The 27,853-nt window shown below is 42.2% G+C and overlaps 1 protein-coding gene and 1 pseudogene across 1 annotated transcript; both read left to right on the top strand.

Moving 5' to 3' along the window:
* Positions 1–14,280: 14,280 nt before the first annotated feature.
* Positions 14,281–15,625, top strand: LOC136465778 (probable monogalactosyldiacylglycerol synthase 3, chloroplastic; annotated as a pseudogene).
* A 7,215-nt stretch (positions 15,626–22,840) lies between these two features.
* Positions 22,841–27,146, top strand: LOC136467213 (NAP1-related protein 2-like). The gene is made up of 10 exons (XM_066465812.1): positions 22,841–23,103; positions 23,826–23,948; positions 24,051–24,101; positions 24,254–24,322; positions 24,405–24,518; positions 24,600–24,661; positions 26,121–26,181; positions 26,449–26,505; positions 26,615–26,662; positions 26,864–27,146. The coding sequence occupies exons 1-10, from the start codon at positions 22,972–22,974 to the stop codon at positions 26,906–26,908; spliced, it is 762 nt and encodes a 253-aa protein (XP_066321909.1). The 5' UTR covers positions 22,841–22,971; the 3' UTR covers positions 26,909–27,146.
* Positions 27,147–27,853: the final 707 nt, after the last annotated feature.

Here is a 27,853-nt window from a genome sequence, read left to right as displayed (position 1 = left end):
GAACACATGGAGAGGTGCGAGAGCATTGTGAGAAGTAAAAAAGACAAACTCTTCTCTCTTTAGGGCATGTTTGTCTAGTTTTTTTAAGGAGCTTTTAGACCTTTTGAAAAGCCAAAAAGAACCCGTGAGTCAAAAGCCATAGTGAGTTTTTAGGCTTTTGGCTTATAAGAGTTGTTTGCCTTTAAAAACTCCAAAAGCTAGTAGTTTAAAAATGACAAAAAACTTAAACAAACACGACCTTAATATTTAGGTAAAAATAAAGTTATAGATATAAATATCACTCTGCTTCAAACTGTGATAGTCTTGATTTATAAATATATAAATATTTTTTATATATCTAGATATACACCATGTCTAGATATATAATAAAAATAAAAATCTAAAAATATTAAAATAACTTATAATTGAGAGAGCAGATAGATATGGACGGATCCTAGGCACTGCTACGGCCCAGATGGATTTGAACCAAATATGCATGTTATTGAAGAATAGGGAGTGGAGGGAAGAAAGAGAGGAAAGGGAAATGATAAGGATGTGCTGATGCTAGGTGTCCCAAAAGGAAACATGGCATGTTCATTTTTTTACGAACACGTGGCGTGTTCATAGCACATCTAACAGAATTTATTGGATGGATATATATATCTTTTATCTACACCTAAAAATACTTAACGTCATCGTCAGCGCCTAATAATCGCCCCGCTCGTAGTAATCGCCGCCCACGTCCCGCCCCTCCTCCGCCCACGTACGTCTACGAAGTCCGAGTCCATAGTTGGTGTCGTAGCCAACACAGTCATAGGGACGCGGGTCGCGGTGATCGGGGACGGCGCAGTACGGACTCAGGAACATGGCCGGGACACGATCCAAAGGACACTGGATCAGTAGTATGGGCGCTTGCGCCGGGGCGGCGCAGCGCTGGTTTCATCCAAGTCCGTCGGACGAGATTAGTGAGTCAAATGGGCCTGCGGATTGTAGTGGACGGGAGAAGCTAAGTTGGTTCCATCCAAAGGCAACGGTCAATGCAAATGGGCCTGCAGCCCACACGATCAAATGCATTCATGTTTTTAAAATCAAATCTGTACATGTTAATATTATGGGTTAATTGGATCCGTGTCATTATAATTCTATCGTTTTTGAAGCACACCATTACTATTTAAGAAACTATGTTAGTGTCATTACAATTATTTCCTACTTTAAAATACGCCATTATGTACACCTGAAGATGTATTGGGCCCTCTTTCAGACGTCTTAAGGCTAACGTATTTTTGTATGGACATAGTTTCAGGGGTACTTTGAAATACGCCATTATGTACAACTAAACAGCCACACTAACCAAACTAACAAGCTCACACGACTAGCTACACTAAAGAGCTTTGACAACTAGTTTGCGGTAATGTAAGGAGAGAGAGCAAAAATGTTATACCACCGAGTCGAGGAATAAACCAATCAATCACAAGAATGAATACCAATGAAGAATAATCACCTCGGAATCAAATGATGACACAATGATTTTTTTATGGAGGTTCACTTGCTTGCCGACAAGCTAGTCCTCGTTGTGGCGATTCACTTACTTGGAGGTTCACGCGATAACTGGCATCACACGCCAAACCCTCAATAGGGTGCCGCAAAACCAACACAAGATGAGGATCACACAAGCCACGAGCAATTTACTAGAGTACCTTTTGGCTCTCCGCCGGGAAAAGGTTAAGAACCCCTCACAATCACCATGATCGGAGCCAGAGACAATCACCAACCTCCGCTCGACGATCCTTGCTGCTCCAAGCCATCTAGGTGGCGGCAACCACCAAGAGTAACAAGTGAATCTCGCAGCGAAACACGAACACCAAGTGCCTCTAGATGCAAACACTCAAGCAATGCACTTGGATTCACTCCCAATCTCACAAAGATGATGAATCAATGATGGAGATGAGCGGGAGGGCTTTGGCTAAACTCACAAGATTGCTATGTCAATGCAAATGGCCAAGAGAGTGAGCTAGAGCCGGCCATACGATATTTATAGACATCCCCAAACAATAGAGTTGTTGGCTCAATTATTAGGTTGGCTGCGGGACGACCAGTCCGGTCGCTGCGTCTGGTCGTAGCCTGACCGCCATGTGTCCCTTTCAAATTGTTAAGCCATTCGTGCCCAACGGCTATCTCTGCGTGAATGTACGCATTGTTAGAAAATGACCGGACGCGGGAGATGCAGCGTCCGGTCGAGTCTAGAGATCTCCCAAAGCCGCTCTGGGCCGACCGGACGTGTCCGGTCACACCGGGCCGAACACTCCCAACGTCCGATCAATTATTGCGCTGAAAACTCGAGACTTGCTAGTTCACACCGGACGTCCGGTGTGGCGATCGGAGGTGTCCGAAGAGCTCCCAGAGCCACTGAACTACGATCGGACGCGTCCGGTGTGGCCGACCGGACGCACCCCTGCGTCCGGTCCTCCCTGGACCAACACCCGCACTCCACGTCACCTCGATCGGATGCTATAACAGTGATTGCTCAGCGTCCGGTGACTGCTACGACCCAGAGTTCGGTCACCTTGTCAACTCTGTCATGCCTGGCCAGAATACCGGACGCGTCCGGTATCGATATCGAACACGTCTGGTCATGTCGGGAACACTGCCATCAGAGACAGTACCGGACGCGTCTGATACGCATATTGGACGTGTCCGGTCACCCCGTGACCAACGCATTCAACTCCTTTTCAACACTATCTTCTTTACCCTTACTCAAATATGCCAACCACCAAGTGAATCACCTTGCGCACATGTGTTAGCATATTTTCACAAAATGTTTTCAAGGGTGTTAGCACTCCACTAGATCCTAAATGCATATGCAATGAGTTAAGCATCTAGTGGCACTTTGGTAACTGCATTTCGATACAAGTTTCACCCCTCTTAATAGTACGACTATCGATCCTAAATATGATCACACTCACTAAGTGTCTCGATCACCAAAATGGAAAAGCTCCTATTAAGTTTCACCTTTGCCTTGAGCTTTTTATTTTTCTCTTTCTTCTTTTCCAAGTCCAAGCATTTGATCATCACCATGCCATCATCATCATCATGATTTTCACCATTGCTTCATCACTTGGAGTAGTGCTACCTATCTCATAATCACTTTGATAAACTAGGTTAGCACTTAGGGTTTCATCAATTCACCAAAACCAAACTAGAGCTTTCAATCTCCGCCTTTTTGGTAATTGATGACAACCCTTTCACAAAGATATGAATTAAAATTCAATTGAATCCATGTTACTTGCCCAAGTATTTTTACCATGTGTAAAAGGGTATGGACAAGTTTCATGAATCCCAAATGGTAGCAATTGCTCCCCCTACGTATGTGCTAAGAGTTTGGATGTAACTTGCACATATGCTGAGATAGGAAATATAGGAGACAATGTCTACCAAATGATGCTAAGGTATAAAAGATGGACCTTTGAAGCATGATACCAATCGGAGTGCACCAATATACCATCCTTAGCACCATGAGTAACTAGACATACACAAAAACTAAAATACACCATGAGATAAACATTAGAAGCAAAGGTCTAGTTTTCATAATATGAGCATGAGTCTAGTTACTTAACCTATGCATGCTAGTTTTTCATTTCATCATTCAATCCTACAACTAGCATATATCACACAAGCATGGATATTGAAATTTAAAACCTTGTGCCATGCAAGCAAATATATGAGATGCACATTCAAATGCACCATATAAGTTCATGAGCTTGCTCCCCCTACTTGTGTGCTTAAAATTTTAATTAATCCCCTTATTTCTCTTCCTATGTCAAATTCTCCCCATATCACTTACATCTTTGTTTCTCTCCCTCTTGTTGTCTTTTCACTATCTTTGTACACTATTTCTCCCTCTTTGTCATCAATGACCACAAAGGTTTAAAATATAGATAGGTTGAGATTATCAATGTCAATCAATGGGGTGATGACCATTTTCCCAAATATGGTTCAATATAGAATACTTGCCAAAGATATTTAACTCGGTTTGATCCCAGAACAAGCTTCTTCACACCTCCAAATAAGGGTTATCTTGTACTATGTTGAATTTAACACTTAGAGTTCATTTTCTAGATCAAATACTAGATTTACAAGCCCACAAACATGTCATATGTTACCACTAAACCAAATTAAGCATAGAAGCAATAGTAGTACCATAAAAACATCAAAATCATTTGATTTTCATGAATGAGCCTATTAAATATGAAAGATTACTAGATGCACTAAACATGTCCTTAGCAAGGATGTATGCCATGTCAATCAACTTTTACCTTGGATTGCTCGAAGGAGAGGCATGTCATTTAAGTGGGGAGGTGCATCAACATATATTTGAGAAATCCAATATGTTCAACTCATTCCTTAGCTTGCAAAACCTTTTCTCATCTAATGGCTTGGTGAATATATCAGCAAGTTGATCTTCGGTGCCTATACTCTCAATGCAAATGTCCCCTTTTTGTTGGTGATCTCTTATGAAATGGTGGCGGACATCAATGTGCTTTGTTCTTGCATGTTGAACCGGATTGTTGGTTAACTTGATTGCACTCTCATTGTCACATAGCAATAGCACTTTCTTAAATTTGATTCCAAAGTCATTCAAGGTGGCCTTCATCCAAAGTATTTGTGCACAATAACTACTGGCGGATATGTATTCGGCTTCGGCGGTTGATAATGCAACACTATTTTGCTTCTTTGATGACCATGAAACAAGTTATCTTTCCAACAATTGATATGTGCCCGAGGTGCTTTTCCTTTCAACCTTGCATCCCGCATAATCCAAGTCAAAGTAACCAACTAGCTCAAACTTTGCTCCTTTGGGATACCATAAACCAATATTTTGTGTATGCTTCAAGTACCTCAATATTCTCTTTGTAGCCTTCAAATGACTTTCTCTTGGTGAGGCTTGAAATCTTGCACACATGCATACACTAAACATGACATCCGGCCTTGATGCGGTCACATAGAGTAAACTTCCAATTATAGACCAATATAATTTTTGATCCACCATATTGCCACTTGCATCACTATCCAAATTGACATTTGTCCCCATTGGTGTACTAATGGCTTTGCTATCACTCATGCCAAACTTCTTGAGCATGTCTTTGATGTACTTGCCTTGACTCACAAATGTACCATTCTTTAATTGATTGATTGGAAGACCAAGAAAGTAACTTAACTCTCCAACCATGGACATTTCAAACTCATCGGCCATCATCTTTCCAAACTCTTCACAAAAGTCTTGATTGATTGATCCAAATATGATATCATCAACATAGATTTGCAATACAAATAAGTCTTTGTCAATCTTCTTGGTGAAAAGAGTGGTGTCAATCTTGCCCATCATGAACCCTTTAGAGAGTAGGAAGTCCCTTAATCTCTCATACCATGCTCTAGGTGCTTCCTTCAATCCATACAATGCCTTCTTCAACTTATACACATGGTCGGGCTTCTTGTCATCTTCAAAATCAGGAGGTTGCTCAACATATACTTCATTGATGTAACCATTGAGAAATGCACTCTTGACATCCATTTGATAGAGCTTGATGTTGTGGGCACAAGCATAGGCTAATAAGATTCTAATTGCTTCCAATCTAGCAACCAAGGCATATGTTTCTCCAAAGTCAAGACCTTCAACTTGTGTATAGCCTTATGCTATCAATCTTGCTTTGTTCCTTACTACTATCCCATCTTGATCTTGCTTGTTTCTAAAGACCCATTTGGTTCCAATCACATTCTGTCCCTTTGGTCTCTCTACTAATTCCCATACTTGATTTCTTGTGAAGTTATTCAATTCTTCATGCATAACATTCACCCAATCAACATCCTTCAATGCTTCATCTATCTTCTTTGGTTCAATGGATGGCACAAATGAGAAATGCTCACAAAATGAAGCCAACCTGATCTAGTTTGCACACCTCTTGAAATATCACCAATGATAGTGTCCAATGAATGATCTCTAGCAATATTTGTTGGTTGGAGTATTGAAACTTGATTGCTTGCACTTGCTTGATCATTGGGTTGAGATGATGTACTAGCCACTTGATTTTGTTCATTGTCATGAGAGCCATTTGTACTAGCTTAACTTGTATCATTTTGCACATTTGAGTTAGAGAGCAATTGCACTTGATCATCATCATTCACTTATCTAGGCCTCAATTCACCAATATCCATGTTCTTCATGGCATTTGAAAGTTGAATGCCTCTAACATCTTCCAAGTTCTGATTCTCTTCTTGTGAACCCTTGGTTTCATCAAATTCAACATCATGAACTTCCTCAAGAGTACCACTATCCAAATTCCAAACTCTATATGCTTTGCTAGTAGTTGAGTATCCAAGTAAGAATCTTTCATCACATTTCTTGTCAAACTTGCCCAATCTAGTGCCTTTCTTCAAGATATAGCATTTGCAATCAAAGACCCAAAAATATGCAATGTTGGGCTTTCTACCATTCAAGAGCTCATATGATGCCTTCTCTTTCAATGGGTGACAATAGAGGCAGTTGCTATAATAGCAAGCCGTGTTGATAGCTTCGGCCCAAAAAGATTGACTCACATTGTACTCACTAAGCATAGACCTTGCCATATCAATGAGTGTTCTATTCTTCCTCTCAACAAGGCCATTAGATTGTTGAGTGTACTTGGCCGAGAATTGATGTCTAATTCTAAATTTATCACACAACTCATCAATTCTAGTGTTCTTGAACTCACTACCATTGTCACTTCTAACTCTCTTGATGGTTGTTTCAAACTCATTGTGAATGCCCTTGACAAATGATTTGAATGTTGCAAACACATCACTTTTGTCCACTAGAAAGAATACCCAAGTGTATCTAGTATAATCATCCACTATTACAAAGCCATATTTGTTACCACCAATGCTAGTGTATTGAGTTGGCCTAAATAAATCCATGTGCAATAACTCATTGCTCATCATGCTTTTCTTAGGATGGGTGTTTCCAACTTGTTTTCTGGCTTGACAAGAGCTACAGAGCTTATCCTTCTCAAACACAACATCTTTCAAGCCTCTAACCAAGTCATGCTTAACCAATCTATTCAATTGTTTTACTCCAACATGACCAAGCCTTCTATGCCATAACCAACCCATGCTAGACTTAGTGAACAAACAAGTAGATAGTTGAACTTCACTAGTATTGAAATCAACCAAGTATAGATTCTCATATCTAAAGCCCTTGAAGATCAAGTTAGAGCCATCTACACTTATGATCTCTACATCATCTACCCCAAATATGCATTTGAATCCAAGATCACACAATTGAGCCACGGATAGCAAATTGAAGTTCAAGCTCTCTACTAGCAACACATTGGATATGCTCATGTCATTGGATATTGCAATCTTACTAAGTCCTTTGACATTGCCTTTGCATTGTCACCAAATATGATACTATCAAAACCATCATTGCCATTAGTATTGATTGAGTTGAACATTCTTGAATCACCGGTCATGTGTTGAGTGCACCCACTATCAAGAATCCAATGCCTTCTTCTGGCTTTGTAATTGACCTACAAAAAAAGATCAATTCTTTTTAGGTACCCAAACTTGCTTGGGTCCTTAAAGGTTAGTGACCAAGCTCTTTGACACCTAAATGACTTTCTTCTTTGAGCCCATCCATGGTGTACCAATAAACTTAGCCTTTACATCATTTGCACCCTTGGTAAGCACATAGAAAGAATCAAGCTTAATGGAGGATACATTAACATTTTTGCTCTTGTTCTTGCACTTATGCTCTTTATGACGCAACTAGTGCAAAACCGACCATTGTTCTTCACAAAACTAGTCTTGTGAGGAGCAAAGGCCGCCTTGCCTTTTTTGGGGTATAGCCCAATCCCTCTTTGAAGAGAGAAGCTCTTTGGCTACCCAAGCACATAAGCAAGCGGTCCTCACCACCATAGGCCTTAGCCAAAGTGTGAGTGAGCTCATTGACCTCCTTCTTGAGGGTCTCATTCTCAACCATTAGTGAGGCATCACTAGTGAAACCATCACTACTAGATGAGGTGGAAGTAGAAGTGCTACAAGAAGGGTTAGTGGGAGCAACAATGATAGGCTTATATAATGATTCATCAATTAAGTCACAAGTTAAGCCTACATTACATGTCTCAACATACTTCTTCTTATTTTGCTCATCAAGCAAAGATGAATGAGCTTTTTCAAGCTTCTTGTGAGCCTTACCAAGCTTTTTACGGGCTTTCTCTAGCCTCTCATGAGATGCATTGAGCTCATCAAAGGCTTGCTTAAGGGCTTTTAGTTCCTTACATAAGCTTTTGCATTCCCTTCTCTTAATGTCGAAGTGTTCTTTAGCATCATCTAGCATGTCAAATAGTTCATCCTTAGTTGGTTCATCATCATCACTATCACTTTCATTTTTATTATCATGTTCCTCATCACTTCTATCATCACAAGTTTGTACCTTAGTGACCTTAGCCATGAAGCATGATGGAGTGTTGAAGAGAGAAGGCTTCTTATTGATAGCAATGCTTGTAAGTGCCTTCTTCTTGGTGGTCTTGTCATCATCACTATCATCATCATCACTTGAGGAAGCATCACTATCCCAAGTGACCACATATGAACCACCCTTCTTCTTCTTCTTGAAGGTCATTTTGTCATTCTTCTCTTTCTTTTCTTTCTTGTTCTTCTTGATGTCATCATTGTCACTATTGTAGGGGTATTGAGCAACAAGATGATCTTTACTTCCCCAATTGAAGTACCTTCTTGAATCTTCCTTGTTCTTGGAGGAAGACTTCTTTCTTCTAGCACGGTAGCCCTTCTTCATCATGAACTTGCCAAATCTCTTAACAAAGAGAGTCATCTTCTCATCATCCATCTCATCAAAGCTTAAGTCTTCATCTTCACTTGATGATTCTTGCTTTGCTTTGCCCTTGGATGATGTGGCCTTGAATGCCACACTCTTCTTCTTGTCATCCTTCTTCTCATCTTTCTTTTCCTTCTTTTTTCCTTCTCATCATCATCTCTATATGTGTCATCGGTCATTATATCTCCCAACACTTGATTTGGTGTCATGGTGTCCAAAGCACTCCTTACTAGAATAGTGACCAATGTGCCAAATCTTGAGGGTAAGCATCTCAAGAACTTGTGGGAGAAGTCCTTATCCTTCACCTCTTCTCTAAGTGCTTTGAGATCATTGATAAGCACTTGAAGCCTATGGAACATCTCCGGCACACTCTCATCCTCCTTCATCTTGAAGCTTGCAAACTTCTCCTTGAGAATGTATGCCTTTGCACCCTTTATGGCTTGAGTGCCCTCAAATGATTCCTCCAATTTCTTCCATGCCTCGTGAGCTCTCTCAATGTTCTTGATTTGCTCAAATGTTCTCTCATCCAAAGCAGCATGAATGGCACTAAGTGTAATGTCATTGTTTTGGAGTAGCATCTCTTCGGCGGTGATGGGAGCCTCTTCATCATAAATCTCAATCTTGGTCTCCACCACCTTCCAAACTTTCTTACTGATTGACTTGATATATGTTGTCATCTTATCCTTCCAATAGGGATAGTTGGAGCCATCAAATTGGGGTGGCTTCTTTGTGTTGTTGATTTGAGCCATTTTGACACCAAAGGTTGTTAAGCCTCAAATCACGGTGACCACGGCTCTGATACCACTTGAAAGGTCCTAATGGCTAGAGGTGGGGTGAATAGCCTATTAAAATTTATACAACAACACTTAGCAAACCGGTTAGACAAATATGAGCTGAAGCGAGTGTTGCGCTAGCCTACTAAAAATGCAAGTCAGCTACCACAATTCTAGTTTCTATAGCCTCTATCCACACAATGGCTATGTCACTACACTAAGTTAGTGTACTCTCAAAGGCAAACTAAAGAGCCACACTAACCAAACTAACAAGCTCTCACGACTAGCTACACTAAAGAGCTTGACAACTAGTTTGCGGTAATGTAAGGAGAGAGAGCAACAAGGTTATATCGCCGAGTCAAGGAATGAACCAATCAATCAAAAGAATGAATACCAATGAAGACCAATCACCTTAGAATCAAATGACGACACAATGATTTTTTTACCGAGGTTCACTTGCTTGCCGACAAGCTAGTCCTCGTTGTGGCGATTCACTCACTTGGAGATTCACGTGCTAATTGGCATCACACGCCAAACCCTCAATAGGGTGCCGCACAACCAACACAAGATGAGGATCACACAAGCCACATGCAATTTACTAGAGTACCTTTTGGCTCTCCGCCGGAGAAAGATCAAGAACCCCTCACAATCACCATGATCGGAGCCAGAGACAATCACCAACCTCCGCTCGATGATCCTCGCTACTCCAAGCCATCTGGGTGGTGGCAACCACCAAGAGTAACAAGCGAATCACACAGCGAAACATGAACACCAAGTGCCTCTAGATGCAAACACTCAAGCAATGCACTTGGATTCACTCCCAATCTCACAAATATGATGAATCAATGGTAGAGATGATTGGGAGGGCTTTGGCTAAACTCACAAGGTTGCTATGTCAATGCAAATGACCAAGAGAGTGAACTAGAGCCGGCCAAACAATATTTATAGACATCCCCAAACAATAGAGTCGTTGGCTCAATTATTGGGCTGACTGCGGAACAACCGGACGCACCGGTCATGTGCACTGGACGCGTCTGGTGTAGCAACCGAATGTGTCCGGTCGCTGCGTCTAGTCATAGCCTGACCACCACGTGTACCTTTCAAATTGTTTAGCCATTCGTGCCCAACGGCTATTTCTGAGTGAACGGACGCGCTGTTAAAAAATGACCAGACACGAGAGACGTAGCGTTCGGTCAAGTCCAGAGAGCTCCCAGAGTCGCTCTGGGCCGACCGGACGCGTCCGGTCACACCGGACCGGACTCTCCCAGCGTCCGATCAATTATTGCTCTAAAAACCCAAGACTTGCTGGTTCACATGGGACGCGTCCGGTGTGGCGACCGGACGCGTCCGGTCGCTGCGTCCGGTCAAGTCTAGAGAGCTCTCAGAGTCGCTGAACTGCAACTGGATGCATCCGGTGTGGCCGACCAGACGCACCCCTACGTTTGGTCCTCTCTAGACCAACACCCGCGCTCCACGTCACCTCGACCGGACGCTAAAACAGTGATTGCTCAGCGTCTGGTCATTGCTATGACCCAGAGTCCGGTCACCTCGTCAACTCTGTCGTACCTGGCCAGAATACTAGTGCGTCCAGTATCGATATCGGACGTGTCTGGTCACGTTGGGAACACTGCCGTCAGAGATAGTATCGGACGCGTCCGGTACGCATATCGGACGTGTTCGGTCACCCCATGACCAGCGTGTTCAACTCCTTTTCAACACCATCTTCTTTACCCTTGCTCAAATATGCCAACCACCAAGTGTATTACCTTGTGCACATATGTTAGCATATTTTCACAAATATTTTCAAGGGTGTTAGTACTCCACTAGATCCTAAATGCATATGCAATGAGTTAGAGCATCTAGTGGCACTTTGATAACCGCATTTCGATACGAGTTTCACCCCTCTTAATAGTACGGCTATCGATCCTAAATGTGATCACACTCACTAAGTGTCTTGATCACCAAAACGGAAAAGCTTCTATTAAGTTTCACCTTTGCCTTGAGCTTTTTATTTTTCTCTTTCTTCTTTTCTAAGTCCAAGCTTTTGATCATCACCATGGCATCATCATCATCATGATTTTCACCATTGCTTCATCACTTGGAGTAGTGCTACCTATCTCATAATCACTTTGATAAACTAGGTTAACACTTAGGGTTTCATCAATTCACCAAAACCAAACTAGAGCTTTCATGCGGTCACCCGCCCGAGTGCTCGGCCAGCGGCGGCGTGGCTGGCTTGTCGCAGACGCCCGGCGGCACGCTAGTCCGATGGCGGTACGGCTCGCTCGACCCGGTCGCCCGCCCACGTGCTCGGCCGACGGCGGCACGGCCAGGCCGCCCCACCTACGTGCTTGTCTACGAGTGGCTAGCTTGGCGTGGCTGCCCTCCCATGCTCGAACTCGCTCGCTCAGCGCCGGAAATGGAGAAGATAGAGAGAGAGGAAGGGAGGTTGTGGGGAAAAGGCTGACGAGTGGGTCCTATGTGTCAATGAGTGTGAGAGAGAAGAGGAAGGGGGCAATCTTGTCCATACGAATATACAGTACCCTCCGTACGCCTGCCAGTGGGCCCAAATCGCCTCCTAACGTATGTAACAGCGTATCTCAAACATCTATAGATAGAGTTGTAATGACAGTGTCATAGTTTTTTAAATAGTAATGGTGTGCTTCAAAAACGGTAGAATTATAATGGCACAGATCCATTTAACCCTAATATTATCCATACAACCTAAATCATAGTAGTATACATTTATGTAAATAAATATTTTGGGATCACTCGTTACGTTCTGGATTCATCGTCCCATTTATTCAGGGATCACATTCCCATCTTCGAACCAATCGTCTTGAAAAGGTATACCCTTTACGAACTGGGATCTTAAAATTAACAATCCACATTCCACATACCCGTGTTCCTCGTACCTACAAATCAGAAACTTTTGTGACTGTGGAGCCAACATACTTAGTCCGCGTACGTCCGTACCTCGCCTGATTGCCCCGGGTCTCGATCCCATCATTGACGCAATAAACGTTTGTTAACCGAACAACATATCCGGAAGAGATATCTTTCTATGCTTGCTCTCTACGCCAGGCTATGTCCATGCAAACTTGCAGTTCCACGTCCAGTAACGAATCCTATTGAACAGACCGACAAGCACAACCACTGCACCCCGATGAAAAATAACTAAAAAACAGATGTACGGAATAAATAGAAAGAGAATACAGTTACACTTCAAATAACTATCTCTTACAACTAAAAAGACTAAAGATGAGACACTGTTTTATTGCGACAAAAACTTCGCCTCACCTTCCTACCCTCCCCCATGCGATCGTCCCTCTGCCTCACGGTGCGATCCCGCGATCACCCACGTCCGCACTTCCTCCCACACACGACAACCTAGGTTCGAAGCCTGCTAGCGCCAAAAAAACAAAAACAAAAAAAAATAGAAATCGTCTCTTCTCCTTCGCGACACCAGAGGACACGCGACTTCCCTCACGCGGCTAGGGTTTCCGTCCGCCGCCCCGTGGCCAGTCGCGGCCCGCCGGCGCTTCCCTTCGGCCGGCCACCGCAGAAGCCAGGCCGATCGGCGGTTGCCCGCTGGCTGCCCGCCTAGACCCGGCCCGCAGGCCGGCCACCGCACGTACACACCCCTCGATTCTCCCTCCCTGATTTTGCTTTGCTCTTGCTGTCAGACCGGGGTGTCTGATCTGTTCTATTCTGCTGCTGTGCAATGGACCGATGGTGGCCGGTGCTGAGGATGCAGTGCAATGGGTGCTGCCATGCTGGAGGACGAGGACCGGAGGTTGTGTACATGACGCGACTAAGGACCACAATGGTAACTGGATTTCTATTCTTATAGTTACTTAGGCATGTGATAGGGCCTGCATTCATTATCCATACTAGATGCACCAAAATGTAACTCACAATAACAATAGGATAGGACAATGTGCGCTACAAATTTACTATCAATAAATATGGTGTCTCTCATTTGGATATGGCCTTAGGAGTGTGTGTAGTTTGGTACTCTGCGTAATTCAGACAAAAGTAGTCCTAGAAGATTGAATTTTGTGAACGTTGTCGAACATCTATCCACTAACTAACCAAAGAGCGCACACCATACGCGCCTCTCGATTCTGCTGCTGTACATCGTAAACTGGTGCCATTTAATTAATTTTGAGGGTAGCTACATTGTTTTCACCATATTGTATAGGTTCTATGACGCTGTTCTTGGCGAGTGTCAGAGCAGGTACATTTTTTTAAAAGTTATCATGTAGTTCGCCCACTGCCATGGCCTGAATTGAGCTTTCGTTTCCTTTCTCGCTATGGCAAAAAGGTGGTTTCTTTATTGTGGGTTGAATTGTTAGCACCTAGCTAAACTATGGACCAATTTGAGTGCTGGTTCTGCATAAACAAATTTTTGGATGAGTTGCCTATATGTTTCAGATGAATTGTTCTTTTTGTTAACTACAACTTCATACTAGGCTGGCTGCCTACCTCAACTTGGCCCATAGGCTGGCCACCCAGGCTGGCGCCCGGCGACGGCACGGGTGGGAGTGGAGGAGTCTATAGGGCGGCAGCGGCAAGGGCGGGAATGGAGGAGTCCATTGGGCGACGGTGGCAACGGGGCGGGTCCGGGAGTTCAAGTGGGATCTGGTGTCTCTAGCGTTGATGGGGGCGTCGTGCACACCGTGGTGCCGCCAATCGAGCGCGTCAAGCTGCTGCTGCACGCAGGACAGCAACGCCGCTCGGCTAGGCAGGGCACACAGGTTCGTGGGTCAACATTTATCCTTGTGCAACATTTATCTTAACATATGTCCTTTCAGAATTGTCAATATTTCCTTTTATATAATTATTTCATTGTATTTTATATACCATGACCATGATCCACATCTTATCTTGTTGCTTATATCTTTTTTTCTGAATGCCTTGTTTATGGATGAAGGAAGGTGGAGGCTGGACTGAAGAAGTACAAGACAAACATCATAATTAGTGTCCACCCCGTCATGCAACTCATTCCCCTGTGGGTTCCCAAATGCCAAGGCCTACAGAACAGAGTAGTCTTTGTAACTGTGATCACAGACCTCAACACTTGCCACCCTACATGGTATATTCAGTTAATGATAAGGAAAACATATAGTAAAGTAATTTTTTCACTTGATCTGACAATTAGAAGAAGAAAAAATGCAGGTTCCATGCTGATGTGAACAGATGTTACTGCCCCTCAGAAGAAGTTGCCAAGCGGGCTGCACTGGATGATCTACAACCTTCTCAAATCTGCGTGTTCGGCCTTCCGCGACCATCATTGTGCCTTGCCGTTCTTGTTAAGGTATTTAGTTCACCCTAAGTTTTTATATTTCTATTCCTGCTAATTTTAGTGTGAACCATACATGGTCTTTCAAAAGGCTGAGATATTCATTTTACAAGGTATTGTCCTGTTGTGTTCAATGAATATGCTGTATACCCCAAAAGCGTTACTGTTCAAGTTTCAAGAAAACAAAAATATATGTCTGCATTGATTTGTCTGAATACTATTCTGCTTGAATTGGATCCTGAGCTTGAATTGGATCTACTTATATGAGTATGATTTGAGAGAACTTGAATCGGATCTGGGCTTCCTGCAGTGCTACTGATGGGAGGTTGAGGGCATGAGTCTTGTCTAGAAGACTGCCAGAGCCCTAGGAAAATCATTGTTTGACAAAGAGCTTAGAAAACCAATTGGGCAGCTTATTGTCATTTGTGGCCGGAATGAAACGCTAAGCTCATCACTGCAGGCACTTGAATGGAAAATACCAGTAAAGGTTTTATGCACAACTTGTTGTTTTAATTATTTTCTAAAGGGTTCGAATCGATTCATCTGTAGAGCAAGATATTCTAAAAATAATTACGTTGTATTGTTCAGTGCTTACAGGCTCTCACCTGTCAGTTCCTTTAGTTTTTGAGTAATTCGGGTTTGATTTTCTCCCAGGCATTTGTGAAAGAAGACGGGAAAAGTGATACCATTAAGGAAGCTTAAACTGGGAGCGGATACAAAGCACCTTGAGAAATGAACAATTGTGTGATCTTGGGGAGGCAAAGGTACGCTAATTTCTTTTAGCGTAGTTTTATTACAGATAAGAACTTGCATTTCAATCTGCATGAGCTTATGAAATGCAACAATTATTTTGGCCCTTTTTTGCTGCTCTGTCAATAGCCACATATTTTGTGGAAATCTAGGAGCACTGCTCAATCATATAAGAGTTTTTTTTCATCAAAACAATTTTGATGGCATTTACTTCACCGAATGCAACCTTATTTTTGTTCCCTAATTAATTCTGAGCAAACTCAAATATATGTAAATGTTATATCTCTTCTATCTGTTGTTGTTTATCTGTAAATTTTACACAGATCAATATACATTTATAGTAATGTTCACTATACACAATAGGGAATATCTTTCTTATTGCTTGACGAGGATATTCGGGCAAGACAAAATATTGACATTTTTTGTGGCTCCCATTGCAACGCTTGGGCATTTACCAATATAAGCATAAGACTGAAGGTAATGGGTCAGTCTGAAACTGTCAGGGATGGTCACCAACTCATTAGGAGATTGGGCAGTAACTGATGAAACACTGCTGGCTTTGAATTTTTTGGTATTGGACGGGTTTATAAAATTTTCATATTTCTAAAAAGGTGTGTGTAACACCCCTGATGTTTAGCTTCCACATTTGCACTGCATTTCATGAACATGAGCATCATGCATCCATTCGTGAACTTATATCACATGAAACATGATTTCAAAACATTGCAACATGTTGTATATTTCATGTGTGTTGTCTCTTTTATGAAATGTAAAGTGTGCAACACTTGAGTGCAACATGTGCCACTCACTTAGGGAAACAAGATTAGTTAATACTATGCAACAAGATCATGAAACATGTGAAACATGACTAGGAAACATTTGCAACATTTCTTGTGTTTTTCATTGTTTCAGTATATACCTTGATTGATTCTTGTGTGACCAATGCATGGGGTGGCTAGAAATACTTGTAAGTAACTTAGTTACACATAAAATGTCTTTTGGAACATGGTTCATGTTGATCACTTTGGCTAATTAGGTTCCCAAGTCATGATTTGACCAAATTTGACCCCTGAACCCTTTTGTTTGACTGTTTAAAAAGTGTGGCTTAGGATGTTTGCATGTCTGAGCAACCTAAAGCAAAGTTGTAGAAAATTTAATAAGGAACAAACTTTGTTTAGAAGCCAAGTCATGAAAATGTGCACAACATGTTCAATTTGGGCCCACAAGCCAGAAATCAGGGCTGATTCTTCACTTAAGAAATTTTCTAAGTATTGATTGCAATTACAGTTTGAAGGAGCTGACTTTGGCTCGATTTTACTCTGTATCCGTTGGGAATTAGTCCTTGGCACTTAAATAAAAATTGAAGATGGAAGTACGGGCTACAACTTTCATGTTCATTATTTCCTCTAAAATGTCACGGTTTAGAAGTTAATCGGTGTCAAAGTTCGCCTGTCAGTCGGACTGGATGAACTCTGAATCGCGTTTTCAGAAAACCTTCAGTGAACATGGCCGACCGGTTCAGAAAGGCGATGACGCGTGTGTGCCGCGCATCGCCGCTCGCCTGAGCACACTGGCCACGCGCCGTGGATGCCCTGGCACGGCCAGCCGCGTCTTGAGCACCCCGCGCGCCTGCCCGACGCACTCAACCGCTCCAGTTCGCCTTTCTTCGCCTCCACCGCGCGCTGCGCCAAGCAAGCAGCCGTCCGCCATTGCCAGCCGCACCTTCACCTTCACCTAGCTTCCACGCCGTTGCAAAAACGCGTTGCCCCGTTCACCTAGAGCTTCGCCGTGATTCCCTTTACCATCTCCACCTCACCGTCGAGTCGATCGTGCCTCGGTAAGGGCGTATTCGCCGTTTTCCCCCACCGCAGCCATGGCGGGACCTCGCCGGCATTGTCGCTCCACGCGGACAACCGCCACTGTGACCCTCCCGTCCCTTCCTCTGCCTTACGCTAGATCCTAGGTGCACTGCTGATGCTCGTAGCGCCTTCCGTTCTGGACGTAGTGCCGTAGCTTCGCTGGAGCCGGCCGTGCCATGGCCGAGCACCACCGTGGCCATCGCCACCCCTGCTAGTGGTGTCAGTAGCTGCAATAGAAGGTTCCCCTAGGTCTGCTTAGGTGAGGCGAACATATTGGCACCCTTGCCTTCGCCGGAGAAGCCACCGGCGGCGAACTGCGCCACCGGCCGTTCCTTCTCCCCTGCCCTGTCTCGCTGACACGCGGGCCCCTCTTGTCAGCGCCGCGGCTGAGGCGGGAGCCCAGCGTGGGCTGCGCTGTTGTCTGGGCCGCGCCAGCGCGTGTTCTTGGGCCGCCGTTTCCTCGGGCCGGCCCAACATCAGTGAAATAGTTTCCTTATTTGTTTTGTTTAACTGTTTTTCACAGTTTGGTGTATAGATTCAAAAATATGTAACTCAAGTTTGGTAGATCCAAAGGATATGGTTCCAATTTTGTGAAGTTTCTAATCATGTCTAATATTTAACAAAAATATTATATGAGCACATGTTTTAGAAATTTTTGATGAATTAAATAGGACTTTGAAATGTGTTTTTGGATACATGCAAACTTGTTTGAATTTTATCTTGAGTTTCTGTGATCCAAAAATTGTGAAATTTTGTGGGTAAGCTAGTATTGCTTAGTAGAAGCTCTGGTTAAAATTTTTGAGACATTGCATGTGTAGTTTTTGAGTTATAGATTTTCCTTTTATCATTGGTAGATACTTGTGTGAATTTTTGTAAATTATCTATGAATCCTATGGCCATGAAACTTGGTAGGTAGTATCTTGGTACCTTATAGATGCTAGGAAAAATATGAAATCTGTTGCTTGACACTTTTCACTAAGGTTTCCTAATTATGCCATTTTAAGCCATTCTGCCTTACCATTTTTGTGTAGGCTGTTGTACTTACTAAAATGGTGTGAAATTTTTATGGTAGTCTACTTAGTGTATGTAGGGTCTACTGTAATTTTTGTAGATTTAATGGTGTAGCTTTCACATATGTTTACTATTTTCTCTAATTAATTAAATAAATTAAGAAAGGTATTAGAGGAAATGTTTTGGTGATGAACCCCCTACTTTCTGGTGTTCTTGTGATATGTGTGATATATCAGTAAAGTTAGTTTTGTCCAATTAAGTGTTTATATCATAAGTTAGTAATTAATTGTTTGCATTATGTCCCTCTGGACAGATCTGGGGACTTTGAAAAGTTCCCCGTGATATTTTGGTTTTCTGTGAATGAGTTGAATACAAAAGTTATAGATAAATTAGGTAGCTAGCTCCTGTAAAAATTTGAGGGCATTTGGCCCAGTAGTTTAGAAACTACAGCTGTTTAAAGTTAGGTTGTAGTTTTTGCTGATTCACTGCCTTATGAGGATAGACTTCTGTTGATTGATGAATTCGACCTGGTAAAGGTTTGAATCATGCTTTGAGGTCTGAAAATGTATTGTAGACAATTTTATAAGCTTTCCAGATTGTCTTGTTGCATATCATTTGGATTTATAAATCTTCAGTTATGACTAGTTTACTGCACCGCTACATAGTATTCATTTTGCTGAAATACAAATGCTTGAATGTATGTTGTTGCAAGGTTCTCGTTGATTGTTTAGGGGTTAGCCTAACTTGAGAATATGCTTAGGTGCAGGTGCTAGGTCATTAACGGAAGATGAGCAATTATACCTTAGGTTGTATAAACGTGGTAAGTGAAAGTGATTTGAATAGGGCTTAAGTTGGAATATGCAAACTACAGCGAACATGTGCATTCCCCGAGCATCCTCGACATTCGTACATGTGCATCCATGATATTTATCTTGCGCATTCATGCAATAGGTGTGCCGGAGAGAGTGACGTTGCTGGAGTTCGAGGGAGCCAACCAGGAGGAGGAACCCGAGGTGCAGGAAGCCGACGAAGCAGTCGCCGCGGAGGAATTGCCCGAGTGCCCTGACCACCAACCTTCCTCGTTCCTGAAAGGCAAGCCCCGGAGCATATTAAGCCTCCCATGTTTTTACAAACACATTGAGTATCTTTTATTGTTGATGATGCATTAAGTATAGGAATTGGTTGGAACCAATTGCTGCATTATATATCCTTCCTTGTCCAGATATTGCACTGGAATCCTATTTAAGTTCAGGAACGGGTTAAATGCTTAGCCATGCTTAGTGCGGTAGAAGTCAGGTGATTTCCTGTCATTTGCAAGCTTTAGGATGAGGTGGATCACGGTTGGCTATATTTGCTATCGTGGAAAAGAACCATGTGAATAATGAATTAAGACCGGGTGGGGTCTTGTGTAGGTTTGAACATAGTGACTCCGTCTGAGTCGTTTAAGGACCGATACGCTGTACGTCCTCATGTCATGTTGAACGCAGCCTAACACTTAGCTGGCCGGATAAGTCGTTCCGACCGCGAAGCCTAGTAGCTCGACTCAGGCCGGGGACGCGAGCGGTGGCGACATTCTGGAGGTAGTAAGGATGTGCGGAGAGCCATTGACATAAGTCCAAGGCGGGTTAAAGTCCCGAACGACCTTGGCAGAGTGGTTCTCTGAGAATGTCGATCTGTTCGGACTCGCGACTCCTGAATCATACCAAAGGTGACTTGTTTGCGACCCTGACGGGGGAAGCAGGGTTTGTGTTTAGGAATACCCCTCCAGCTGGATAGGAATCGATTTGAATCGCCGTCTCTCCCGGATAGTGAGAACTTAACTGAGCAGCGGCAACGTAGATTCAATTAATTTAACGATATGGTTAAATGGATGATGATAAGGTTGTCACAATGAATACCTGATATGGTTATTAATGTTTGCACCCTAATAAAATGATTGCTTAGTACAGGTGCTAATATAGATGACAGGTAAATGGCTAAAAAGTTACTGCTAGTTCAGGTTAAGAGTTGATCATTATTACTTATGCTTTTCTACAAAAAGAAAGTGTCAGCCAGCTCCACTACATTAAGCTATGCATAATCCTTAGCGTCATTTGTTTGGTTTTCGACGGGTAAGTCTAGCTGAGTACATTCCCGTACTCAGGGTTTATTCCCTCTTGTTGCAGATGACCTCCTATATCAGGGATTCTGCAAGTATTGTCTCCATCCGGCAGGTGATGAGGACTAGATCATGGGCATGATCTCCCTTCTCTTATCTGAATGCTTTTGCGGTCTGTGATCAGCAAACCAGTATGTGTATTTGAACTCGATGTGTGAGTTAAACTATTTGCTTCCGCATGTTTTACAAGACTTGTTTTGTAATAACAATGACTCTGTGATGATGTAATCTATTTGTGAACATCTGTGAAATGTTGTAACGTACGATATGTTATGTTGGATTACTGTGATCTTGGTTGTATGCAAGTTGGTTTGAAATCCTTCGAGATTTCGGTTGACTACCGGGTTTATATGGGCTCAAGTTCGAGAATTTGATCGTTCCGGCGATTGTTTTTGTACTTGTGCTCTTATAAATTGGTCGGTTCTGTGACAGTGTGGTTCATAAAGTTTTGTGATTGTATTAAAAATCAAGGAAAATTCCTATCTTATATCGTTCCATTAGCTATAAGTGACTCTGTGTGTGTTTTGACCTGTGGAATCACCTTGGCTGATGATGCTTGTACTCCCCGCTCCCAAGCATGGGTAGCCTGGCTTATGAATCCCCAAGTTATTTTAGGCCTTTTATCATGAGCACTTTTGCCCTAATAAGTGAGGATGGACTTACATATGGCACTGAAAAACTAAGACGAAAAACATGGATACAGAGTATGAATAACACTAACCATGCTTAGACAGCTGATACAATAATCCTTTATCAAGGTTAGGTTGCATGTCTTTCTCAAACTTTGGCTACTTTGCTTTTCTCTTTTCTTATTATCTTGGAGTATCTGCGTGGGGTCGACTGTCAATGGTGCTTAATTCTGTGATATTGAGGACCAGAAATGTTTGGTACTACCACATATTTGACGGGTTGGGTTGACTGCACTTTTTTTGTGCAATGAGACAAGCAGGAGCGGCATTTGAAGACCGATTTGAAGAGTGATGCCAACGAATGCTTGAAAGTTGTGTACAAGGACCAAAAGCCACCGTAACACCATGCTGAAAGAAATTTTGAAACAACTCTGGAGTTGAACATGGTTAATTTAAACAATTATGTACACATTTAGTTATTAATTGAAAGTTTCCCATTACCTTGGTACCAGATAACTGAACTTTAGATGCTTTATTGCACTCTTAGTTTAGAGAATGGCAGTGCCATTTCTTCTCGTTGTGATGGGTACATTGATTTGCTCGTTGTCATATGAGAAAAAAACTTGTGAGCATGATACTTTAGCAAAAGAACAACTAAAGCTGAATGGACATAGTGTCGACTTGTGCATCACCTCAACTGGCCATCGCTCTCTGAGGTCGACGGTCTCTGCACCACTTAGTTTCCCGTGTAGCATGTAGACCGACTTCTTTATGGAAGACAACCGATGTCAGCAAGAGTGAAATGACAGTGATGATGGTGGAATGATAGTCTCATCATGTTCAAAGATTTATTTTTAGTAACAGTATAACACATGTTTAAATTAAAATTTCTATGATTTTATATTGCTCTCGGTGACTATTAATTTCACGAACTTTACTTTTTGGATTAAATGTTACTTTAACGTCAGTATTTAATTTCACAGTATTATTATCTTATCGTGTGATCCATATCTTTTTTTAACAAAAATTTAGTTATCCCGTAGCAACGTACGAGCACACTACCTAGTAGAGAGAGAAAATAGACAAGACATGAATGGATTTGAAAATAGACTAGGACATCCCTATGCAAAATTGTCTATTAGCTTTCTATTATTTTATATGTGCTGGTAAAAATTTGTGACTCCGGTGTAACGTACGGGCATATATCTAGTATACTAAAAATGTTTTAAACAGGTAATATATAAATCAGTAAAAGAAAAACTAAATCAGGTGTCCAATTAGCTCGTACCTACTTCCTACTCTACATACACACGGCTACACCGTCACTCAAGCGGCCGAAGCCGAACGCAGCAACGCCGCGCCCGATCCTTAGGGTTAGGGTTTTAGAAAACCCCCCTGGGAGTGGACAGTCCCGCACGGATCCGACGGCCCGGCCCACCCGAAGCCGACCCAACATTCCACGAGCGCGAATCTCAGCAGCGCCCTCTATAATAGAGCTGGCGCGGGGCATCGCGGCCTTCTCCCCAGCTCCGCCTCCCTTTCCTACCGTCCTCCCTCCCTCTCCCGGCTCGCGCAGGCAGGCGACACAGCGAGAGGCTAAAACCCTAGCGCGAGGCGGCGAGCCAGGCCAGCGGCTGTGCGATGACGGCACCGGCGGACAAGGGGAAGAAGGCCAAGACCGAGGCCGACGGCGGCGAGGAGAACGAGCAGATCGACGGCGCCCTCGTCCTCTCCATCGAGAAGCTCCAGGAGATCCAGGACGAGCTCGAGAAGGTTAGCCGCAAGCCTCTTCTTCCGCTCTCTGGGCTATTTTTAGGCTGTCCTTCGAGCGGCGCGGTGGGTTGTGCGTGGTCGGTACTGTCGGATTTGGCAGTGGGGTTTGGGTAGGAGCGTAAGGTCGTGTGGAACTTGGAAGAAAACCGCTGCGGTTGTGGTATGCCGGAATTTTCCGGCACTGAGCAGTATCGGTTCGGTTGTTGCTAGTTTTGTTCGGGCACTGTACCAATTGTGCCACTGGAGGTTGGAGGATGGAATTCTAGTGGCAGTTTGTAGCTTGCGTAGGAGGCTTGTGCCCTGGCTGATACGTAAGTTGCTTCTGGCGGATGAAGTTAGTAACTTTTGTTATGGTGCAGAATTTTTTTTATAGCGTTACGAAACATGTCTAGTTTAGTCACAGCATTTAGGTGATTTTGATGTGGATACTGTGTAACTTTTGATGCTCGAGGCAGGGTGTTCCTGTGGAACTTTTTATGATGTCTTTATAACCAAAATTAAGCAACACAGATCATGTGTTCAAAAACTCTTGCTACCTTATCTCATTTGTTGATTGCACGCCCTGATACTCCACGTCACTCAGCCATGGCATACATATGAGGCAATTTGTTGAAAAAAGATGACCTCTTTAGACAAGTCAAAGAGATCATTTGTTTCCGAGCCTATACTATTTACTATGGAAGTTTTGTGAATGAAACATAATGCTTGTTCATTGCTGACAGGTAAATGAGGAAGCAAGTGACAAGGTTATGGAGGTGGAGCAGAAATACAGTGAGATTCGCAGACCTGTCTATCTCAAGAGGGGTGACATTATCAAGACCATCCCGGACTTTTGGCTCACAGCGGTTCGTAGGCTACTCTGTGCTATACAAATGGGTCTTTCTGTTGGAAGCGTTTACGTATACATCTGATTCTAATCTATTGTGTCATATGCTGTTACCCTACAGTTTTTGAGCCATCCTCTACTAAGTGAGCTTCTGACTGAAGAGGATCAGAAGGTATTCTATACCTCAAACAATTTACTTCCCAATCCCTTGAAATTATGAATATTGAATTGGAAAGCAAAATAAACCTTTTGAATTTAAAACCAGGTTTGTTATTCTCCATGTATCTATGTAACATAGAGTTATCTTATGATCTCTCTTTGCAGATATTCAAGTACTTGGACTCAATTGATGTGGATGATTCTGATGTTAAGGCAGGATACTCCATTCATCTTGTAAGTATCATTTCTTACAGTCAATTACAGTTTCCACATTGCTTCACTTGTATTTACTTGTTTAATTTTAAAAATCTGGCAGAACTTCTCTGAGAACCCGTACTTTGAAGACACAAAGCTTACAAAGACATATTCCTTTGCTGATGATGGAACAACCACAATAAAAGCTTCTCAAATTAAGTGGAAGGAAGGAATGGTACTGTCATGTTCCAAAACTCCACCTAGTGCTTGTTTTAGATGTAGAAAGTCTAATGCTTTTTCAATAATGTATGTGAAGGGACCTGCAAATGGAAATGGTATTAACAAGAAGGGGAGCAAGCGCCCATTAGTAGAGGAAAGGTTGGTTATTAATACCATGTTTATTTTTTCGTTAGATTGTCAAGTTGTCTATGCTGTCATTTTGTTTATAGTCTTCTGTGATGCTATACTTTTTGAATGTATATGCCATGGTTGATATAGTGCTAAGATTTTATTTATTGTGACCTTATGTATTAAGTTGTCATATTGTTATGGTTTATAATTATTGACCCGCATTTGAAGTGTTGTTTCTCAGCAGGATATCTAATCACACATTTTGTTATGTATGTATTACTTGGATTCTTGAGTCATTTGTGTAGATTTCTTACTACATACTGAGGTATTGCACAATATTGTTGTTGTGACCAATGAACAACCAGTGGATTGATTAAGCAGTTTGTTTCTCTTGCTTTTGTTACTATAATACATATGGCTTGCATTGATTAATGTAGACCTCTTCCCATGGTCTGAGGTCACTGACTTTCAAATAATCCTGCTGCATGCAAATGTATGACCTTTTGGACAACGGTGCTTTGAATTTTAATGAACTTAGCATGAAGATACATTGACTTATTCTGGAAGTATACAACTATACAAGTAGATCTGGCATAAAAAGTACTCCATTCTATTGTGCTCTTGTAGTTGCTAACCATTGTGAACTTAACAGTCAGTTCAAGGTTCTTAAGGAGGTAAGACGAGGCGTACCAAATTTGGTGTGCTTTGTCACCAGGGGCGGTCCTACCTTGGGTCAAGGGTGTACAAATGTACACCTGTTTTTTTTTTTTTTGGCATGAAGTATTTAATATAGAATGTATAATACATGTGTACTGTGATATTTTGGTTAAATTACATTTTTGAGACCAAAATCACGAAATCACACGCCATATAATTCCTTGAATCATCTCTTGGTTACCTTTCTCAAGCTAGATTTCTCCCCTACAGTTTTCTTTTAATATATAGATTTTAAAGTCATTTCTGGCTCTTGAAATCCTGTGCATGCCACCGCTTGTCGTCTAGTTAATCGCTTAGCCAATCTGGATACATGTTCCCTTGTGGCCAACAGATATGCCATTGTCTTCTAGCGCTTAAGAAACCGAAGTCGGTATTCTCTTGGAAACCATACCAAAATGGCATAAATTCATAGAAAGTGTGCATCTCTCAGTGTGAACCTTGTCGCATGCTCGCAATCTTTTGTCTCTGGATGCTTATGCTTGCAACCTCTTGTCTTTTTTTGACTTGCACATGCTAACAGTCTTGTTTGTGATTAGAATACCCTACTTAATAGCTTCTATATTTTACTTGGAAGCCTGTTCTTAGCAAGATACTGTAGTTAGTAACTTTCTTTAAACTATATTCTTATTGGATTATTCTGAAGACTTTTGTTGATTATTGCAAAAAACTGTCTTGCCTATCATCAGTGTGTTGTCATTTATGCCTTCATCAGTTGCAGTGTTACACTGGAAATCAGAAACGTAACGTCTTATTTCGTTTTTCCTTGCAGTTTTTTCACCTGGTTTGGTGATACAGAGCTCAAGAGTCTTGCTGATGGTGTGCAAGATGAGGTAAAAACTCATGTCACTCTTTCTTGACAGCGTTATTCACATTGTCACCAAACTGCAGTACTCAACTAACTTGCCCATTATTTGTTGATTGGTATTGAATTAATTTTTTCAGACTGCCAAGCAAATTGTTGTGCTTGGATTTTTTGTACTTATTTAGTTTATCTGATCAACTGGCAACCTGTTCCATGTGTTCGTTTTGGAAGGCCAGAAGTTGCATGCTTATTTTTATTCCTTTGAGAGAGTTCTCTGAGATTTCAAATTGTGCAGGTGGCGGAGATCATCAAGGAAGACTTGTGGCCTAATCCTTTGAAGTACTTCAACAATGTCAGTATTGTTGCCTACATTTATCTTAAATCTTTTTGTCTGGTCCTTACCTTGGTGCCTACAATTATCTTAAATATTTTTATCTGGTCCTTACCTTCTCTCTTTTCAGGAGGTTGAAGATGAGTTCGAAGGAGATGAAGATGATGATGATGATGATGTAAGCTTATTATCTTGTTTGCATTGTGTTTTCCTGCCTCTTAAACAAAAAGCATTGATTCCCTGACAAAATTGGCTAACAACATTGTAGCAAGACAATGTATTCTTGAGCATAGAGCAATAACAACTATGGCTTCTAGATTTATGTCTCTGTTTTGTTGATCAAGTTTTCCCTCGTTTGATGGCATCTTGTGGTTTGCAGTTGGACGAGGATGATGACGATGATGACGGTGGCGAGGAGAACTGAGCCCAGTGGCGTTTGGATCAGAATGTTGTCGGAACTTCATTAGCTGTTTGGCGGATGGTGGTGTGGCTGGGCGGAAGGAATTATGGGACCCCTTTAGGGAGATTTTTTTTTTTTTGGTTGTTTGGCTTAGCTGGAACTCACCGTAGGGAACTGTTTAATGCCTTCTGAAGTCAACCAACTTGAAAGGAGACTGCTATATCATAATCTGGGTATATCAATCAACGCAATTTGACATGCTCGTATGCTTGTGATTCGCGTTTGTTGCTGCAAACTTTGCTTCGTGCGATGATTTGGTTTCTGTGTCGGTCGGTTGCCTTTGGCTTCTGCGGATGAAATGGCATGTCTCATTGCTATTTTTAGCCCCTCGTTCCGAAGTTTTTGCATATATAGACTTATAGCTCTGTTCGTTTGGGCTGGTTTGGCTTATAAGTCATGGTTGAAAGTATGGTTGGCTGGTTTAGTGTGAGAAAAATATTGTTCGTTGACTGATAAGTCAGGATTTATAAGCTAAATACGACCAAGCGACCGTATATGTATATATAACTTGTATAAATAAGAATTACTACATGACCTCCCGTGTTGTGGCGCCAGGGGATTGGAAGGGATCTAGGGCTTGTTCGCTTCCAAGGCTATGTGTTCCTAGAACAATTTTAACCTGAAATATTATGCTAATTTATACAATCTTTGATGGGACAACGAAGAATATGGGCATGGCCCCACTGCAAACCATCATCTTCGTTCTCCCCTTAGAGCAAGTATAATAGCAAGTTGTAAGTAAGTTAAATGTTGATATGGAGGAGAGAGAAGAAGAGAGAGAGAAGTGTGCTGTAAGCTCACAGTCGGCTTAGACATAAGAACCGAGAAACCCTATGTGAGAGATAGGTGGGCCATGTATTAATGCTAAAGAGCCGACTAATATATGGATGAGCTGAGAGGTAAGCTGCA

This window comes from Miscanthus floridulus, chromosome 7 (assembly GCF_019320115.1).
Source record: "Miscanthus floridulus cultivar M001 chromosome 7, ASM1932011v1, whole genome shotgun sequence".
Classification (NCBI taxonomy): Eukaryota; Viridiplantae; Streptophyta; class Magnoliopsida; order Poales; family Poaceae; genus Miscanthus; species Miscanthus floridulus.
Note: the sequence above shows the minus strand (reverse complement) of the source record. Positions and strands in the feature narration are given on the sequence as shown.

Coding starts and splice junctions, on each gene's coding strand:
- LOC136467213 (XM_066465812.1), top strand. CDS start 22,972: ATGACGGCACCGGCGGACAAGGGGAAGAAGGCCAAGACCGAGGCCGAC. Junction 23,104..23,825: donor TCCAGGACGAGCTCGAGAAG/GTTAGCCGCAAG, acceptor CATTGCTGACAG/GTAAATGAGGAAGCAAGTGA. Junction 24,662..26,120: donor CGCCCATTAGTAGAGGAAAG/GTTGGTTATTAA, acceptor TTTTCCTTGCAG/TTTTTTCACCTGGTTTGGTG.